The sequence below is a fragment of the Gracilinanus agilis genome, chromosome 3, assembly GCF_016433145.1.
Source record: "Gracilinanus agilis isolate LMUSP501 chromosome 3, AgileGrace, whole genome shotgun sequence".
Taxonomy (NCBI): Eukaryota; Metazoa; Chordata; class Mammalia; order Didelphimorphia; family Didelphidae; genus Gracilinanus; species Gracilinanus agilis.
The window spans coordinates 400,954,288-400,975,554 of NC_058132.1; the positions used below are offsets into that span (position 1 = coordinate 400,954,288).

General features: G+C 31.8%; 1 protein-coding gene across 2 annotated transcripts in view; it reads left to right on the forward strand.

The window, feature by feature from the left end:
- Positions 1–21,267, forward strand: part of USP9X (ubiquitin specific peptidase 9 X-linked) — a 167,238-nt gene that overhangs the window by 39,696 nt on the left and 106,275 nt on the right. For both annotated transcript variants that reach the window (XM_044670172.1, XM_044670171.1), the window contains exons 5-12: positions 2,529–2,747; positions 6,567–6,682; positions 6,873–7,124; positions 7,197–7,335; positions 11,416–11,568; positions 12,728–12,832; positions 18,673–18,879; positions 20,608–20,744. In XM_044670172.1, the coding sequence (XP_044526107.1) occupies positions 2,529–2,747; positions 6,567–6,682; positions 6,873–7,124; positions 7,197–7,335; positions 11,416–11,568; positions 12,728–12,832; positions 18,673–18,879; positions 20,608–20,744 (1,328 nt within the window). The remainder of the gene's footprint in view (positions 1–2,528; positions 2,748–6,566; positions 6,683–6,872; positions 7,125–7,196; positions 7,336–11,415; positions 11,569–12,727; positions 12,833–18,672; positions 18,880–20,607; positions 20,745–21,267) is intronic.

Consider the following 21,267-nt stretch of genomic DNA (forward strand, 5'->3'; position numbering starts at 1 on the left):
CCTTTTCTCAGATGATGGACCTCTACTTTGTTTATATTCCTTTGCTCCCACCGAAAGTGCTAATTTAAATGTTTTCATACAAAGAATCTGTCTGTCTTCGTTCTTCCTAGAGTAGATGCCTAGCAGTGAAATGTTTGAATTTAAAAAAAAACATATATGTTATTTATTATCATAATTTGAAGTTGTTTTTGAACCATATTAATTCAGCAAAAAATGTAATCTCTTATTTTGAATTTATACTACAAATGCATTTAGTTCAACATTAGAAAAAGAATTAACATGATTAATTTTATTTAAAACAAAAATATTTAAAACGACGTGATTCTATTCATAGTTGTAAAAATAAGACTAATAAATTACAACTTCATTTTTGCTAAAAACTCCATAAAATACAGGCATATTTTTTATTATCTGAAACCAAAAGCTAACATAATTTGCTTAAGGAAAAATGTAGGCCTCCTCTCCCATTGTTATTTGAAATAGGCTAAAAATAAAATTGATAGCAATACAAAAAGAGAAGGAAATTAAATGCTTCAGTTATGTTCAGGAAGAATGCCAATGGTATGCTGGTTTGTTGATGGCATCATTATTTACTTCAAAGAAAATCTCAGAGAATCAGCAAAGGAACTCACTGAGAAATTTGATAGTTTCAGTAAAGAAGCATGCTACGAATTTAATACATAAAAATCTAACAACATTTCCAAATAGCAATAATAAAATCCTTTGAGAAATGATAGAGAAGTCACATCATAACTGATTTCTTGTCAAAATTTCCTAATCTGTTACAGCAGTTTCTATATTCCTTCTGACAACATTATATATTTGATGTGACTTACCAAAATGTTGGTAGTAGTCATCTGTTTTGACAATTCCTGGGACATTTTGTTACCTCTAGAATAAATGCCTAAGAAACATATATTTAATGTTAATATTATTGTTATTGAGGTAATTGCCATTTAATGTACTTTCTTCCTTCAGCCTCTTACTTAGATAACCTTTGACTGGCTTCCTTCCTGTCTTTTATGACCACACTTCTCACAGGCATCTAAACTTATAGCCTTTATTCCCTTAAAGTTTAGCTGCTTTTTCCACCCACTGAAATTGCTCTTCAAAAGGATAGGAATTGTATGATCCTCAAATTTTAAGGCTTTTCCTCAATATTCCTCTTTTTTTTGACCACTCTCTCATTTTTATTACTGGACACTTTATCTTTAATTGACTTCCAAGACATTACTCTCTCTCTCCTCATTCTCCTTTTACCTGTCTGTTTTTACAGTATCATCTTCTCGTCCATATTTTCTCCTGTACTCGGTTAAGCACAGATATCTGTTTTAGGCTTACTTTGGTGATTTCATCAGGTCCCTTGGGTTCAGTTAGCATCTCTGAGTGGATGACTCTCAAATCTATATCTCTATCCCATATCTCCTAACCTCTAGTTATGCCTTGTCATCTGTGTACTCAGAATCTTTGCATTAGTGTCCCATTGCTACCTAAAACTCAGGATATCTTGAACTAAAACTTATCTTTGTCACTGAAGTAGTCACTCTTCCATTTTGCCTATTTCAGCTAATCGTACCATCATCCTACCAAGTTTTATCACCTTGGAGTCCTCCTTGAGCCTTCCTTCCCTCTCCTTCTCCCTCCTTCTCCCTCCCCCTCCCCCTCTTCTTCTCCCTCTCCCTCTCTCTTTCTCTCTCATCCCTTCTAGCATAAGTTTCTGTCCCATGAAATCTCTCCCATCTGTCTCCTTTGCTTTGCTCCTACGACCATCACCCTAATTCATGCCCCCAATAACTAGGTTATTACGTAACTTTCTCATTTGTGATTCCATCTTTCAGTCTCTCATCTCTCCATTTGAACTGTATAGCTTCTGAAAGTAATCTTCATATCTTACTTACCTTGTTAGTACCTTGCTCAAAAATCTTCAGTGACTTCCTCTAGAACAAAATATTAGCTACTTAGTCTTACATATATTTAAGACCCTCTATAATCTAGTTTCAGCTTGTTAAAACAATTTAACCACTTAGTCTTACATATATTTAAGACCCTCTATAATCTAGTTTCAACTTGTTAAAACAATTTAGTGTAAAACTGATATCTATTCTCCAACCTAGATATTATGTCTACAAGCTTTGTGTATTCAAAACCACCTCCACATTCTTAGAATGGAGACTCTTCTAATATAAGCTACATTTCTAATCTTCCTATAAGGTGCTTAGCTTAGGGGCTGCCTCCTTCCTTCATCTCAACAATGTTAGTGTTCTCAGATTATTTCTTATTTATTTGTCTGTGTTCTTGTTATTTCCCTGTAAACTTCTTGAGGAATAGATGTGTGGGTATGTATGTATTCTTAATTTTTCTCCCTTTTTGGCTGACAGAACATTTTTAAATTCTATAGTGAAATTAGATTTACTCTAGGTGACCAATACAGAAAAATAGACCTCACTGTTAAAATAATTTTAGAAGACATCCATTGCTAAAATTGGAATATTTTCATAATGTGTAAAAACATTTCTTTCTTTAAACAGAGGTGTATTATTAACAACACTCATCGCCTAGTGGAGCTTTGTGTGGCCAAGCTTTCTCAAGACTGGTTTCCACTTCTAGAACTTCTTGCTATGGCCTTAAATCCTCATTGCAAATTCCATATATATAATGGTACACGCCCATCTGAAACAATTCCTGCTGGTGTTCAGTTGGCAGAAGATGAACTCTACGCCCGTCCTCCAGACCCACGATCTCCAAAAGTGTGTTGGTTTGTTTTCAAAATTAAAATTCCACTTGCATTTTTGCTCCATCTTTCTAGATTTAAATAACCATTCAATCTATTTTTAAAATAAAGCAAGAAACATTTACTATTTTTCTTTTAAAGAAGGTTTCCACATCATTTTCTATTTGACTTTTTAATTGTACCTATAGAAACGACTTAGTTTATATAGTCTATCTTCTAGATTTAACTTCTTTTCACATTCTGTTTAAGAAACATGTAACAATTATTAAAATTTATAAGGTGACTAATTGAAAGTAACTGTAGCTCTTTGGAGGCTTTTTTTATTTTTCTAATGGAGGATAACCCTGTAGACTGTGTCATTTATAACTCTTCAGCTTTTCTATTCTACAGGCCATGGGCATTTTTGGCCAAAATACTTTCTTGAAGATCATACCGTGAAGCTTCTGTTTTCTCATAGACACAATATGTATCAACTTCCTAGAGCAAAAAGTTGGCCTACAATCTACAAGATTCCCAGTTATGATTCTGTCAAACTATGGCATGATGTGATCTGTAATATGAAAGAAAAGTTCTGATAATGTTTAAACTCTAAAAATTTTAAGAGTAAAATTATATATAATATATAAATGGGCATACTTTTTAATTAAAGTACCCTAAAGTAATAATAAAATATGCCTAACTTCACTTCCTACCCATGTAAGGTGCAATTTACTCCATTTGGTCTATTCCATAAGTTTTTATTTGCTCCCTTCTGGAATGAATAAAAACATTTTCTTTTTCAGCTTTGTTAGCAAACTGCCCCTCTGTAATATGCTTTCTTTCAAAAATTTATATCCACAAAGTTGATCAATTTTTTTTTTGTGCAACTGGTCAAGGTTTTTGAACGTGGTTACCCTTTTGATATTGACAGATAAACAAAAGTTCCTCTTAATTGTTAATTTGATCTAAAAGTTATATGGTAACTATAGCCAAAGTTTTATTTAAAATTTTCTTAGTGTTTTGTTTTCATTCTTAGAATTAAGAAGCATTTCTAAGAAATTATTTGGGTGGTTCATGTCTCTAAAGCTGTCAATAGATATTTAAACTAGTGTTATTCTTGACAAATTTTTCTGTATCAAGGAAGAAGTTAAAAAATCATACTAATCCCTTAGGAAAAAATTTCTGATAGCTTGTAGTTCTTTTTTCTTAATTGTTTGCTTATTCCATTGAATGAAAGGGGGGTAAAGTGGAAAGTTGGTCTTTTATAAGCAGTATCAAGGGAATAGTTTCAGATTTTAAACTAGCAATAAGTAAGGGTTTCCTATTTTTTGTCTTAAACTTTGTACTTTTAACATTTTTAACTTGTGGTTTAGGAGAAATCTTTGTGGTTTGTGGTTAGTTCCTGTTGTGTTTCTTTATAATAAACAAAAATATTTTACTTGGTATTATGTGAAAAGCTTTGGGGAGAAAGTAGTTAACTTGTTTGTTTCTACCTTTTTATTGAAAGCAACTGTGGAGATAATTTTTTCATTCCCCCAGTACAAGATTAATATATAGAAATAAAGATCAGTTATTCTGGTAAGCAGAAAAAGTTAATCTACCTCAGAATATGAGTAAATTCATGTAGGGAGTAACCTACTTTACTGAAGCTCACTCATTAGTTTGCATTTGCTTTCGATTGAAAATGGGAAGAGATTTTTTTGCAATTTTTCCTAACAAAGTCTCTGAATTAAAGTTGTCTTAAAGATTTATATCTACAAAACTGATTAAATTTTGTGCACTTGAACAGGATATTAAAAGATAGTCCTCAGTTGGAAGTTGGTAAGCAGAGTTCCAAATATGAAACCCGAGGAGATGAAAATAAATGACTTGTTCTTATTCTCCAAAAGCATTAGGGAAAAATTGAGAGAGAATCACAGCAGCAATCCCTTGTTTTTCTTTGAAAAACTTGAAGATATAGAGCCTCAATCAGGATTGTTCTACTTAGGTAGACATTTAAATGTCTTCCTTAGCCATCCCTAACTTTGCATGGGACCTTCAGGGTTGAGCACATCTATGGCAAAAAAGGGACACTAAGGTGAAGTCAGAAATAAATATACTTAATCTAGAAAATGGAACAAGGCCAAATTATACTAAGGGCTTCCTTTGTGGCAGGTATCAATTTAAGGTAGAATGGGGAATAAGGCGTTTCTAGCATTTACTTTGAGCTTAAATGAATACTTCTTGTGATTCTCCTTCTACCAACCTCCCCTCCCTTCTCCCTCTACCTTGCCTATAATTGAACATGCTTTAATGATAGCTATACTTTTTTCATTAAAATAATAAACATTAATGTGAGTTTGGTGACTATTTTTAAATGAAAGCTTAATGACAGCAGGAGCTTTCTGCTTGTATGTTTAATATCCCTAGCATTTAGGACAGAGCCTGGCATTCAGTAAGCACTTGATGCTTATTAATTGATAATATAGATAAAAAACTTTATAGTACAGTCTGAAAAATGGTGTGTCAACATAAGCTGCACTATATACCAGATGTTTTCCTATGATAGAAAATGCTATTTTTTTTTTTTTTTTTTTTTAGAATATGGGGGTTGGGGTACAGCTGGGTAGCTCAGTGGATTGAGAGCCAGGCCTAGAGACGAGAGGTCCTAGGTTCAAATGTGATCTCAGACACTTCCCAGCTGTGTGACCCTGGGCAAGTCACTTGACCCCCATTGACCCCCATTGCCTACCCAAAAAAAAAAAAAGAATATGGGCAAATGTGATTTGTTTTTTGTTTGTTTTGAAATAAATGTGAGATTTTGACTTATGGTCATGCTTTTATAACTACCCTTATTTAGCAGCTTCCCTTTGTATCTGCTTAAGTAACAAAGTTCAAGGGAAAGAATATCTTCTATTTTATCTTTTCTTCCATTGATAGCATATTAAAAGAAGGTTTGGGAAAAGGAAAAAAGTAACAGCAAACTTTCTTTCAGAAATTCATGTTCCTGTAATCCCATTTCTTAGGTCTTTCCTGCCATGTTAAAGTAATGCATTCTTGTGAATTTATTTTCCTTTCATGTTCACACATAAATTTGTTCATGTGTTAGAAACAATTCTAGATGCTTTCTAGTTTTAAGTTTCTGGTAGGTTTAACCTGGGGTAAGGAACTATGAAACAGTACATATTATTATGGAATTTTCCCCAAGATAACTAAGAATTGGTCCATTTCTTCAAAAGCAGGCAGTTGTGAGAAAGTAGATTGTCTTATTTATTTGTCCCTGCTTGCTATATTATGCCTCTGGGTAAGGATGAGGTGAGTGGGGTTTCTGGATTTTATGAATATAGTTCACATTGTTTGTAGCATCAAAAAAAAGCTTTGCGTAATTTGATACTTTGTAACTAATTGTAGTACTTGTATTTACATGAAATAAACAAAAACAAAGTATTTTGTGATCATTCGGCTTTCCTTTCCTAAAGCACGGTAAGCTTTTTTTCCCCCTTTTACAAATTTTATTATATAGGATAAAAATAATCAAAAGATGCATGAAAAGCCTTTGATGGGAAAAAAGCTCAAAGGTAGGAGCTAGAAAACATGGATTTTCTCTCTTGTTCATTACCAATGATTATATAACTTTGAGTAAATCATTTTACTCTCCCTTGTATTAAAGTTATACATAAATATAAGCTATATTTTTGTACAATAAAATAGTTTTAAAGGGAATTCCTTTAGAAAGTAATTTAATATTACATTTTAATTATTAGTCCAGGTCTCTGCTATTATCAAGTGCTTCCTTTGAAAGTTGATTTTTAAGGTAAGTAATTCTTCTTTATGCTAAAGAGAGAAAAATTAATTTTTATTGTTAAATGTATTACAGGGTTGGTTAGTGGATCTCATCAATAAATTTGGCACATTAAACGGGTTCCAGATTTTGCACGATCGCTTCATTAGTGGCTCAGCATTGAATGTCCAAATTATTGCAGCTCTTATTAAGTAAGTTAAACTAAAAATTGAATATTTTACTCTAGAAACGCAATGTTGCTTTGCAAATTTAAACAATATTAAGTTTAAATAGTTAAAACTGAAAATTTTTTTTTTGCTTCCTAGAAATACTAATAAATTTTAAAAGATGATTTCATTTAAAATGGAATTTTATACAAGTTCTCACTTTCCTTGTTTTCAGACCATTTGGACAATGCTATGAGTTTCTGACACTTCATACAGTGAAGAAATACTTCCTTCCCATTATAGAAATGGTTCCGCAGTTTTTAGAAAACTTAACTGATGATGAACTGAAAAAAGAAGCAAAAAATGAAGCAAAAAATGATGCTTTGTCTATGATAATAAAATCTTTGAAGAATTTAGCTTCAAGGGTTCCAGGACAAGAAGAAACTGTAAAAAATTTAGAAATATTTAGGTTAAAAATGATACTTAGGTAAGGCACTTTCTATCTGGAATTTGTTTATGTGGGTTTAAAAAAAATACTTAGACCAAATTTCTTTTATAGGTTGTTACAAATTTCATCTTTCAATGGCAAGATGAATGCCCTAAATGAGGTTAATAAGGTGATCTCTAGTGTGTCATATTATACCCATCGTCATGGTAATCCTGAGGAAGAAGAGTGGCTCACTGCAGAACGAATGGCAGTAAGTTCTTTAATTTCTATTTCTAATTATGTATGCAGAAGGAATGATTTGAGACAGAAATCAGATTAATTTTAATTAAACATTTCAAAGTGTCAAGTTATAAAAATCTGGGTAATTTAATAAATTTTATTGAAGTTCTAATAACTTTATTGATTTTTATTGCATGACAAATTATCACTTTGTTATTTGCTATATAATTTGTTCCTTACTAAAATTATTTATTAGAATAGTTTATCCAGCAACTGTTCCTTATGGAATTTTGTTTTAAAATATAGTGACATTTTTATGTGGTTTTTAGTAATAAATTTTCATTTCTGTTAATTAACATTAGTTTTTAGAATTTTTTAAAAAAGAGACAAAATAATGTATCTTTGAATGAGTTGCCTTCGTTGAAATGCATTACAGCACACTTTTCAGTGTTTCTTCCAAAATATTTACAAAGAGCTAGATAATAAATACATCAAACAGGGAAGATTTTGAATTCAGCAGAATGGAAAAAGAAAAGGAAAACAAGAGAAATAGAAATAGATAAACAAGAAAGGAAGAAATTAATTCTCTGAGCAAATGTAGAGAGCTGGGAGTAGAACACATAAACTGATAGAAGAAAAGGGGAAAGCCTGTAGGAGCAAACTAGCGTCAAGGAATATAAACAAAATTAATTGCTCAGTCAATAAATTGACTTAAAGAGGAAGAGGATTTTAATCCTTATTAAAGAAATAAATGACAGAAACTCAAAACTAACAATTTTCAATGTGAATAAATTAAACCACCCAGTAAAATAAAGACTTGTAACAAATTAATAAAAAATGCTTGAACATATTGAATGAAAATGATAGCCTACAGCAAAATTCACTATCCATTAGATTATTTCCCCAAAGCATGGGCTTTATCATGCTATCAAAAAAATTTAAATTAAATTAGAAAATAAAAAATATCAAGTTAGCTATGAAAAGAGAAACTGCATTACTTTTAAAGAAGCTATAGATAAGGAATCAATATTAATACAAAGCATATATACACAAAATAACTTATCTCTTCAGTGATAAAGGAAAAACTATTGCAGAAAGACATAGTCATAGAATAACTTTTAACAGACTTTAATATTCTCTCAGAAGTGGGCACATTTAAATGAGATTTAAAAAGCAAAGAACTGAACAAAACAGATGTACAAAATAAAAATCTAAATAATTTTAATAAGAACAAATAATAGGAACAATCTGTGTCAAAGAAAACTTATAATGATGAGATAATAGAACAAATCAAAGATATTGGGGGCAGCTAGGTGGCTCAGTGGATTGAGTGCCAGGTCTAGAGACAGATCTTAGGTTCAAAAGTGACCTCAGACATTTCCTACCTGTGTGACCCTGGGCAAGTCACCTAGCCCCCATTTCCTAGCCCTTACTGCTCTTCTGCCTTGGAGCCAATATTGGTTCTAAGAGGGAAGATAAAGTTAAAAAAAAAAAAGTCATAGATATTTTATTTTCCCAATTACATGTAATAATAGTTATAAATGTTTTCCAAAGTTATAAAATCAATTTCTCCTTCCCTCCCTCCTCTCGGGATTGGTAAGCAATTTGATCTGAATTATACATATGTTATCATGCAAAACATACTGCCATATTCATCATTGTTGTAAGAGAATGTTCTATAAAACCAAAACCCCAAAATAAAACTGTAAATTAATGTGAAAGATAGTATGCTTTGGTCTGCATCTGACTCCCAATAGTTCTTTCTCTGAAGGGTGGATAGTATTCTTTGTCATAAATCCTTCAGAATTGGCCCAGATCATAGCGAAGTCTTTCACAGTTGATCATTATACAGTATTCTATATTTATACTTCTGAGAAGCATCTAAAGCAATCTACAGTAAAAAAAAAATCTCTAAAAGCCTGTTAACCAAAAAAAAGAAAAGGACTTATGAACTTATTATATAATTTTTAAAAACAAGATAAATAAAACACCAAAGAAAAGTATTATAAAGATAGATACCAAAAGATTTTTTTAAAATACTAATATAATTGGTCAGCTGCAGCTAACCTGATTTTTTAAAAAGAGAATAAAATTTTTTAATGAACAAGACAAAATTACCTTTTTTTTTTTTTTTCCAAAATTACCTTTAAAATACTCATACTACTGTGAAATGGAGAAGTTAACCAAATGTCTAAAAATGAAACTGGTAGTTCCTGTATGGGTTATTCAAAGAAAAAACTCAAGGTCTGTATGGAATTACAGATGAATTCTAATTAGACATTTAAGGAACAATCCCTTGGCCATAGAGATTGATCACCAGAATTAGGAAAGAAAGCACTCTTAATAAACTCTGCTAGTGAATATTAATGCAAAATTTTTAAATAAAGTCTTCCTGAGGAGGCCAACTTTATGTTGTATACTTTATGCCTAACAGGCCGGGATGACTCAGCATTAGGGAACAACTAACATAATCATAGAGAAAACAAAAATTATAACAACCCACATGATTATGTCAATAAATGAAAACTCTTGATAAAGTATAATCACTTAAGCCAAAAAAAATCTACAAAACTTATATAACGAGCTTTTTTTAATATGAAATGGGTACATTTCTAAAACCAAATAGTATTTTTAGGAGAACACATTAGAAGGGATGCTCCCCCTCTCTCCACAGTTGAATGAATTATTTGTAGAAAATAAATTTTTGGAGAACAGTATTGTAAAGAATAATTCATGCCTATGATTGAGACTGTATTATCAATTATTTTTCACTATGTTCCCTAAGATTTTAAAACATCCAGTATCTAGATCAGAGTGGCACACAGAGAGTATAATAGTGCAGCTTTTATTAGAGAAGAATCTTTGTGCTTTAGATAATTTTTCATTAATTGAATACATATTACTATTCATCAGGTTACCTGAAAGTTAACAAAGAAAGAAACTTACTCTAATATTGTTTCTGGATACACTATACCTCAAATGTTACAATGAGAGTAACCAAATTAATAAGATCTGCATATAGGACAGCTGGATATGGAAATAGGCCTAGAGACGGGAGGTTCAGGGTTCACCTGTGGCCTCAGACACTTCCTAGTTGTGTGACCTTGAATAAGTCAATTAATTCCAATTGCTATGGCCATTCTTCTGCCTTGAAACTGATACTTATCGATTCTAAGACAGAAAGTAGGGGTTTTTTGGTTTTTTGGTTTTGTTTTGTTTTTTAAATTAAGACCTACATATAATTAATGAGAATTTTCTGAAGTGCATTTATTTATTTATTGGGCAGGCTACTTTGAGGGGAAAGTAGTCTTCTGTGTGTATAGTAGATTTAGTTTGTGAATAATGCATTTTTATAAACACAAAATTATTTATTGATACTGACAACTCTTGAGTCTGCAGAGAAACTCAGTGATTCTTTCCTCTACGATCAAATACAGACTCCTCTAATTGGCTCTAGTTTAAGACCCTTCAGAATCTTGTCTCTGCCTATCTTTCAGGGTCATTATACATAACTGCCTTTCTTCTTTTTTGAACCCACAAACACAACACCCCATTTCCCATGTCTGGACCTTGGCAGAGGCTGTTCCCCAGGCTTGGATAATTGGTCTTCACCTCAACGACTTAGAATTTCTATGTTCACTTACTGGTCACCTTTTACATGGGGCCCATGCATACTATTTCAGCTACAAGGGCCTCCTCTCCCCCTAAATTACTTTGAATTTATTTTGTATACTCATTCAGCTACATCTTGTATTCTTCAATAAAATATAAGCTCCTTAGAGACAGGAATTATTCCATTTTTGTCTTTGTATCTTGTCTAGCACAGTTCCTTGAACATGAATGTTTGATGAATACTAATAGAACAAAGAAGAAAGAGAATTAAATATAATCTTCTTACTTGAAATTTAGATTCTAATAGTAGTAGAACTCTTTATTCTATAGATAAACTAAAATTTTAGAAATTAAATATTTTCTTGTGCTTTTTCAAGTATTCTATGAATAAACCATCAATAATTTTTTTAAACTGACCTTATTTTACATTTACTTATTTCAGTGGTTCTGCTCCTATCTTCTCTGATGCTTTGAAACTGTATTTTACATTTATATTTAGGAATGGATACAGCAGAACAATATTTTATCCATAGTTTTACGGGATAGTCTTCATCAACCACAGTATGTAGAAAAACTGGAGAAGATTCTTCGTTTTGTTATAAAAGAAAAAGCTCTCACTTTGCAAGATCTTGATAATATTTGGGCAGCGCAGGTAAGGAATATAAAATTGATATTTCCCTTCATAATAAGAATTTTTGCAAAATATGTCCAAGTAGTGCATGAGGTAATGTTTATTAAGAGGAATGTGGACATCTGTTGGTGAACATTTTAAATTTTGTAAATCATGTATTTTAAATATTCATCATTTAAGTCATGAATGTTTAAATTTGGGAGTCATGCATAGCTTTAAAAGGATTAGCCAAACTTTCAACTTCTTTCTAATACTGAGAATTCTGAATCCAAATCAGAAAATTCAGTATAGACAGACAAGGAATCAAAATCTCTATAAATCAAAGGAAAGGACAATAATTATCCTTTGAGAAAAAAGAGTTTTCTAGTTTTTGTTTTGAGAATGAGTGATTGATTTTATAATCTCTTGTGTATAATCACTCCTTACTTTAAGTAGTTAAGGAATTCAAAAATTTTTATGAAAGCAAAACATGTCTTAATGTTTCTTAAGTTTGAATGTTTCCTTGTCAAGTTTCCTTAAGTGGTAGCAACTATTTTAAATTTGTCAGGCATTGACTATCACATGAAAGTAAAGGGGAAGAAGGAAAAAAAGGAATAAATATTTATACAGCATCTGCTTTTTGCTAGCCACTGTTCTAAACCCAAAAGGAAAGTTTTTGTAGAGATTGTAGGAATATAATTTCTTGATGAAGGTGTCTTGTGCATTAAAAAGTTGATATCTCCAAAGCTAAATTATTTTATTGGGTATGAAACCTTTAAAAGTCATTTCTTAAGGATTAAAGCATACTTCTTTTTAAAGGATAAATTACTTAACTCCATTTAATTATGATAATTCTTCTATATTTATCTTCAGTAACATTTCTAACTCATGGCTAGTTCTGGTAAAATTCTATAATTTCTATTTTCAAAGAATAGATTTTCTCCTAAAGAATTCTACTTTCCTTCTAATTTCCTTCTTCAGATGGAATTTTTATGACCATTTGCCATCTTTGACATCATCCTTGCTCTAATGACTTGATTTTTAAAAATATATTGAATCATTTTTTAGTTAATAAATTGATTTTCATTCGTATCACAGATAAAATTTTACCTGAAATTCCAAGGTATTTATTTTTTTTACCTCTTGGAAGACAGTACCATAAGCCTTCTTTTTTGATAAAATTGTTATTCTCTCTTTGCAGGCAGGAAAACATGAAGCCATTGTAAAGAATGTACATGATCTCCTGGCAAAATTGGCTTGGGATTTTTCTCCTGAACAACTTGATCATCTCTTTGATTGCTTTAAGGTAAAACACACGTTTAATTGATACAAATTAATATTTTAAACCTGTTGATTTTGATTCCATTAACATAAAGTCCATGAACAAAAAATAACATTGGAAAGGCAAATGAGAAATTCAATATACTTACTATATTGTATGTTTTCATTTTTTTCAAACCAGGCAATTATGGCAAATAAGATGAAATGTGGCATAATGTATAGAGAATTAGCTGTGTAATCAGAAAGACCAGAGTTCAGGTCCTGCCTCTGACAGAGACACCTTTTGTCTCTAGGCAGTTCATTTAACCTCCCACTACTCTGGGTAATATTTTTAAGATAAGTTGCATAAGTCCCATTCTGCATTAGTACAGAGATTTTTCTTCACCTGGGAGTTTCTTATGCCATTGAAATTATAAATCCAAGCAATGAAATTAATACTAATGCCTCATTTATACTTTTGTCACACTTCAAATTATTTAAGACTTTGAGAACGTATATGAATCTGGAAGTCAGTCAGAAAGTCTCTTAGCATTCAGGAAAATAAATGTTGCATAATCTAAATAGTTTATTCCTTAATATTAGAAACAGTTTCAAGGAGAGACTGCCTACTTTTTATATGTTACTAGTTTTGTTAACTAGTTAATCTTAGCCAGAACTGATGACATATCAAGATTGAAATTTGATATCATAAGGCTGTTAGATATAGAAAAACTGACCAAGAAAAAATGATAGCTGATAGCAAGGATTGCTATATTGATCTAACAGGTGTATTTTTAGTCTAGGACTTTTTGATATGATGGCTGACAAATTTACACTGGTAACTCATCAGAACATCACTACATTTTGATGAAGTACTTTTATGTTGCCCCTTATTTAATAAGTTTATTATAAATTTAGTGTATTCACTACATTTTTTTTTAGTTCACTAAAACTGAATTTAGTATTCACTACATTTAAAACTAAGGCATAGAAGATTTTGGTGATTGCTATTAAAACAAATTTTGTAAAAATTTAATGCTTAAAAGGATAAATTCCATTATCTCAATTATTCTCATCCATGGAGCTCCTAGTGTCCCTTATAAGTTCAATAATTCAAAGATCTTTAATCAAAGTATATGTTCCAATGCAAATTGCAGCCCCTTGTGAATTATTAGGATTATAAAAGCTGAAATTATAGTGGTGCTGAAAGGAAATTTAGAGACCATTTAGTCTAGACTGCCCCCTTTACACATAAGGAAACTGAAGCCCAGAAGCTAGTGAAATATCTTGCCCCAGGGTCAATAAATGTAGCAAAAAACAGACTAGAGTTGTGGTGACTGAAAAACTTATCACCTTGTGATTCAATTGGAAATAAACATCTATCAGCATAATTACTTTGTAGCTTGGCAGCATACCAGAGTGTTTTCTGCTAGCAAGTAAACCTGAGATTGTCCCCCAAGAGCTCAACTTCAGTGAAGAATTCTGCCATTTAAGTTTGATGAGTCAAATCTAACTCTACTAACATAATTTTTTATAAATGTTGTTTTGTAAGTGTTAAACAAGTGTATTTATTTTTAATTTATTTTCTTTTCTGTAAAATTTTTATGCCTTCATTCTATTTCTGTTGTACATTTTCCTGAATGTTGTAGAGTTCATAATTACTGATTGGTATAAATATTGAATATCATTTTTGCATCCTTTTTCTTAACATGTGGAGAAAGAAATTAAAGGGATATAATTATATCAGTTGTTGAATTTTGTGAGAAAATAATGGAAAATTACTTGGAGCTATAGTAAAGTCACTCTTAAGTTAGATTGGGTGAAAATTTTGATACTATAAATCAGTTTGTTGAATGATGTTGAGAAGAAGACAGTCTGAAAATGTCATTGGGGAGCAAAGAGAATTCTAACTTTTCCTCTAGGATCTCCTCTGTTGGACATGTTGTATAATATAGCTGTTGTATAATATAGCTAGTGGAGAAGGGTCAGGGATTATTATATCTTCAAGGGTCAGCGAAGATTAGTATTTGAAAGGAATGTAAAAGATTCAGTATTAAAAGGAAGTTTTTCACTATTAAGAATTCCTAAGAGCATAGTGGAAGGGGAGAAAGGGTAGAATTTGGGTGTGTCATGAGTCAGGTTAGGTTGAGGAAAATGTGGATATAAGAACAGTAATTGGGAATACTCTTCTCTTACATTTCTATTAATTTGTTATATTAAACAGATGAATGATGCTGCATCTGAATCCCACCCTTCTCATAGATGGCACTGAGTAGTATGTCAGCCTTGGCCTAGTGCTGTTGGCCTCTGGAGTAGCTGGGAAGAGATAGAGAGTTATAGGAACAGTGGGCAGATGGTGCTTGTAAAGTTGGGCCCCAAGCCAGTAGTGGATGTTGTATCTTCCAATCCTAATCTTGGGAGCGCTACTGTTGGTTTTCCTCTGGGAGGGCTTGGGAGAAGAAAGGGTAGATATCTGTTATTGAGTCTGAGCGTGGCCTAATCTTGTGGTACTATTGCTCCCACATATTATTGGACCTTCAACTAGAAAGCAAAAAAGACACATAGAATTAAATGTGGGGGTGGGGTACCTAGGAAAAAACTCTGTATTTTAATTTCTACAAAGATTGGAATGCAATCTGGCAGGAATTAGGTTTGTACTAACAACTTGCACCATGTTCAACACTGAATTCAAAAGGGATAAACCAAATATTTAAAATCATATTAAAAATTAGAAGAGTGGGGCAGCTGGGTAGCTCAGTGGATTGAGAGCCAGGCCTAGAGACAGGAGGTCCTAGGTTCAAATCCGGCCTCAGACACTTCCCAGCTGTGTGACCCTGGGCAAGTCACTTGACCCCCATTGCCTACCCTTACCAATCTTCTACCTATAAGTCAATACACAGAAGTTAAGGGTTTAAAAATTTAAAAAAAAATTAGCAGAGTATCAGATCAGGTACTTTTTACAGTTTTGAATTGGTTGTGCATTCTTAACCAGATGGGAAAACAATATTTAGAAGAGATAAAATAGATCTTTTTAATTACTAGAAATTGAAAAGCTTTTGCTTGGACAAAATTACTACACCTTGATTAAGAAGGGAAATAGACTTTGGGGAAAATCTTTTATAAAATATCTCTGACAAGAGTTTGGTGTCAAAGATAAGTACATAGCTAACAAACTATATATCCCAAAGCCCTTCTCAATAAAGAAGTGGTCAAAAGAGTATGAAAAAATTGTATTCACAAGAATTGGAAGGATTTAATAATCATATATGTACTCTAAATCACTAATAATGAGAACTACAAGACAGAATAATTTTATGAAATTTTACTTCACATCTAGCAAACTGGCAAGTGATGTTAATGGTAATAATTCATGTGGGAAAAGGTTGTACAAAGACAGGAATTGTTAGGAAACTGAACTAGCACAAACTTCCTGAAAGGCAATTTATGATTAAGGAAATAAAGTAATTAAAAGTATCTATACTCCACCCAAAGATTTTACTGCTAGACCTAAACACCCAGCCAGACATACAACTGCAGTCTTTGTAGTAGCAGAACTGGAAACAATGTGGAAACCCTTTTATTGGGGATTAGCTATTTATGGTACATATTACAATAAACATGATAAATACAGAAACACATGGAAAAACATAAATGAATAGATGGAAAAATAAAATAAAGTTAAGCCAGAGAAACAGTTTACACAATGACTATAAAAACATACATGGAAAGGTTAATATTCCCTTGATTTGAAATTCTTAAGATCAAGATTGGGTCTTGAAAAGATACTTCTCCATACTTTCTTATTTACTTAGGAGGGGAGGAAGTCGGCAGATATGAAGCATTGCATTATAATATCATTCTTTCAATGCACTGATTAGTTCTGCTGAATTCTTTTCCTTACTCCTTTTCTTTTTTTTAATTAGGTCTAGCAAGGGGAGACATTCAGGGAATTTTAGGTGGTATAAAAACAAGATTTCAATAAATATTCTTTAAAAGAAAATTAATGTTGTAAAACTATAAAGCATATATAAACTTGGGCCCCAAGAAAGAGTTATAAGATCATAATATTCTTCTCTTTGCTAGAGTGGAGAATATGGATTCACAACTTCAGATCATTGGGTATAACATCAGATTGTGCGGATCTCCCCCCCCTTTTTTTTTTTTGTTCTTATGAATAATTTTTCATAAGGAATGGCTCTATGGGAAGGGAACGGAAATGGGGAAATCTAAACAATGTAAAAACAATATGTCATTTTTGAAAAATAATCTTTTAAAGACACCAACCCCTAATTGCTGAAATTTACCAGCTCTTAGGAGTCAACTCTGGAGGAAGGACTTGATTTGTGAGGGTGTTCTCTGTTCTTGGAGGGGATTGGTAACCCTAGATATTTAGAGTTCTATTTTTATCAGACATTATTAATTAGTATTTCATTTTTTTTACTCCTGTGATTCTAAATCATTGGTAATTATGTGAGGGAAAAGTCTGGATACATCTTCTAAAACATAAACAATTTTCTTTCTAATATTTGTTTTCACTGACAGTATTGTGTATTTGTCATTTTAAGTATTGTGCACTGTTTTTAGCAGAACCATTTAATTGTTCTTATTATAAAATTCTATTGTTAAAAATATATGTGTATATGTCCACTTCTTAGTTTTCAAAGCATAATTGTGCTTATTTCAAGACTTGAGAGATGTTTGAGTGATTTTCATTTCTTAACATTGAAATGGAAAAGTCAATATTTTGGGGGGGGGGCTTTTAATCAATTTTAACCATTTCAGATAATGTTTGAAAAAAATCTCATTTCATTTTGGCTTTGATAATAGGACAGTTTTTGTTCTGAGGAAGTGTCTGCACTATCAGGCTGCATCTTTAAGTAGTAAACACATTTTTTCTTTCAATATCTAAATGGTAAATAAGACTGCCTAAAACTAACTTTTGTGTTTCTCAGCACAGTACCTTTCGCATTGTTATTGTTCAATCCCTTAGGTTATATCCAGTTCTTTATGGACTCCTTTTAGAGTTTTCTTGGCAAAGATCCTGGAGTAGTTTGCTGTAAAGGTTAAGTGACTTGCCCAGGGTCCATCCCCCCAGCTAATAAGTGTCTGAGGGCAGAATTGTACTGAGGAATCTGAGCCAGGATTTCTGACTTTAGGCTTGGCTTTCATCCACTGCTCCACCTACTTGCCCCCCTAGTACATATTAGGTACTTACTAAAATGATTGTTGATGTAAAATATAGACAAATTTACTTAAATGTGTAGTTTCTTTTCTCTTAGTCTTATCTTTGAAAATTTTGTTTTTCCTTACCTTCTTATTTTGCTTCATGATTTGTCTTTTCTTTTAAAAGGACCCATATCTCTTAAATTTTTCGTGTTGGTTTTCAACTAGTAACCTTTGTTTACTTTAGCATTTCTTATATAAGACAAAGCCTATCAAAAGATATTTAACATTCTATTTAAAATGTTTACTTCTAATATAATTTCCTCTGAATTTGTTTGAATATTTCTAAGATGTAATTTTTAAAATTCTGTCTTTTTCCCTAGAAACTTTATTGTATTTTCAGTTCTGAATTCTTTTCCTTTCTCTTCCCCAAGAGGTAGTGTTTTTCACACAATTTAATTTAACAACTAGCATTTACATAGTGCTTTACGGTTTATAAGATATTTTGCATGTAATGTCTTATTTCATCTTCACAACTCTGTGAGATAATATCTGTACTTTTCTTGTTTTACAAATGAGGAAATAAAACTGAAACGTTTAAGTGACTTGCATTTTGTCTACTATATCATCTAACCCAGTATTTTGATGACAGTTGTCTGTACAAATCTATGAATTGGCTTGGGTTATTAACATGTTTTACAATGTACTGAATTTATTTTCTAGGCAAGTTGGACAAATGCAAGCAAAAAACAACGTGAAAAGTTACTTGAGCTAATACGTCGTCTTGCAGAAGATGATAAAGATGGTGTGATGGCCCATAAAGTGTTGAACCTCTTGTGGAATTTGGCCCATAGTGATGATGTACCTGTTGATATCATGGACCAGGCTCTAAGTGCTCACATTAAAATCTTAGATTATAGTTGTTCACAGGTAACTTTTTGCTAGTTTGTTATTTTCTTACACCATATTCTATTAAGATTTGAATGACTTAGTTATATGACTATTCCAGCATTGATATTTTAGAGTGATCTTTGGGTATTGGCCTTATTTCTCTCATATCAGGTGCTTCTCCATGTGTTACAGGAATTCCCATTACCTCTCTCATTTTAGATTTTAATTTTTGAACTTTCTGAACCCAATTGAGGTAAATTGTGGTTTTTTACTTTTGATGTCTCTCATCTGGCAAATAATTGTGAAAACCCCATGTTGCATAATTTAAAAACACTTTTCTTGGAACAGCTCCATAGATAAAACAATCTGTTCTTGAATTGCCTGGCTATAATCAAATTTAAAGTTCTCTGATGTTAGTTGAAAATACATTAATTAGTCTTTTTTTATTATGTTAAATACATTGATCTTCCTGAATAGTGAAATTCACTGCATACACTAATGACCAAATCAAAGACCAATAGATTCTCTTTTATTTTCTCCAAGAAAATGTGCATATTCCCTAGATCAATGGATGGCATTCCTTCCATAGTCGAGTGAAATAAAAATCTCATTTATTGAACCTTATTTTTCTGTTTATTAACAAATATATTCTGGTGGAAAATCATTTCCCAATTAATAGAATTTTCACCCTTGGCAAAGTGGGAATTAAAATTCTGGTAAACAAGGTTGGATATTTTACATATTCTAGCAGTGCTGCCAGCTAAGAATATCCAGTAGCTTATCACTTTGGAAATATGCATTCAAATTTTTAAAATTTAAGTTTGAAAAGAGGGAATGATGAGTATTATGGAAGGACCTTATTTGCTATTTTTACCTACTTGCATCTGATTAAATTAGGATGCCACAAGAAAATTTTCTTTAAATGAGATTCAGAGAACATAAAATGATTAAATTCTCTTCTGAACCATTACTGTATGTGATTGGTATAAAAACATTTATCTTCCTTTAATGTGTGATTAATAGTTTTAAAAAAAAGAATCTGAAATAAGGACATTTGCCTGTTTAGAATAACTAGTCGGACACTGTTAAAATTTAATAGTAGATTGTGAATTGATTTTCTCATTCACACACATGAAATGGTAGTAGTGCAGGCACCCCCCACAATGTTGTTGTTCAGTTGTGCCCAATGCTTCATGACCTCATTTGTAGTTTTTCTGACCAAAATTCTGGAATGGTTTGCAGTTTCCTTCTCTAGATATGGAAACTAAGGCATCCAGCATTGAGACTAGCTCAGGTTCACACATTTAGTAAGTATCTGAAGCCAGATCTGACCTCAGGAAGTTTAGTCTTTTTTACTCTAGGCCTGGCACTTCATCCAGGATGCCACCTAGCTATCACACCAAAATAGTTCTTTGTAAATAATTATGAATTTTTGGAATGGTTCCAAGAGATATTTTAGAAAAGTAGCATTCCTTATTAAAATTCTAAATTTAAACTTCAGTGTTTGATAGCTTCCTCATAAAATATTCCCCAATGTCCTATCCAAAAACATTGAATCTTATGCAAATACTTTGACTGATATGACTAACTTTTCAATTTATTGAATAGTCATACAGATTTAGAAAATCTCCTTTGTCACAGTAAAGGTTGTAAATTACAAGTTCCACAAACAAGGTGTGTCTGCTTAAACTGTGGAAAAATTCTTTGAAGGTAGAGTTCTTTTGAGGCCATAGTCTATGCTAAACTCTGAAATTTTGTTTTTTAAAGGATCGAGACACCCAAAAGATCCAATGGATAGATCGTTTTATAGAAGAACTTCGCACGAATGATAAGTGGGTAATTCCTGCACTGAAACAAATTAGGGAAATCTGTAGTTTATTTGGTGAAGCACCACAAAATTTGAGGTATGGACCTTTTTCCCCCCTTCCTTTTTAAAAATATGTGTTAAGTAGAAACTTTTCTTCAAAGGCTCATGAGTTATAAGTTTGGATATATGAAAAATCTTGATATTTTTAATAAATTATGAACAGTGAAAATTTGGCCTTTGAGAATAATTATCATAGGTTGTTAGGACAGAGAATTAGATCAGAAAGTTAAATATGAAGGAAAAGGAAAATTATATTAAAACAACTAAGTTACTCTTGATTTCTAAGAATGAAGTGACCATAAAACTTATTATTTGAATACTGAGTCATAATAGTGTTTGAATTTTTTTTAATTAAAGAGATTAATATAATGTTAAAGTGGCTCTCAGAATTATGTAGTTAATCCTTCCCAGTGACAGCCTTGTGTTTTCAATTTTTTTACTCTGCTACCATAAATCAATCACTGTATTGCATTCTCATGCAGAAGCACATATGTACACAAACAGTTAATTTCTCACTTATAAGGATTATTCATAGAAATTTCTGTAACCAGAGCCTTTTC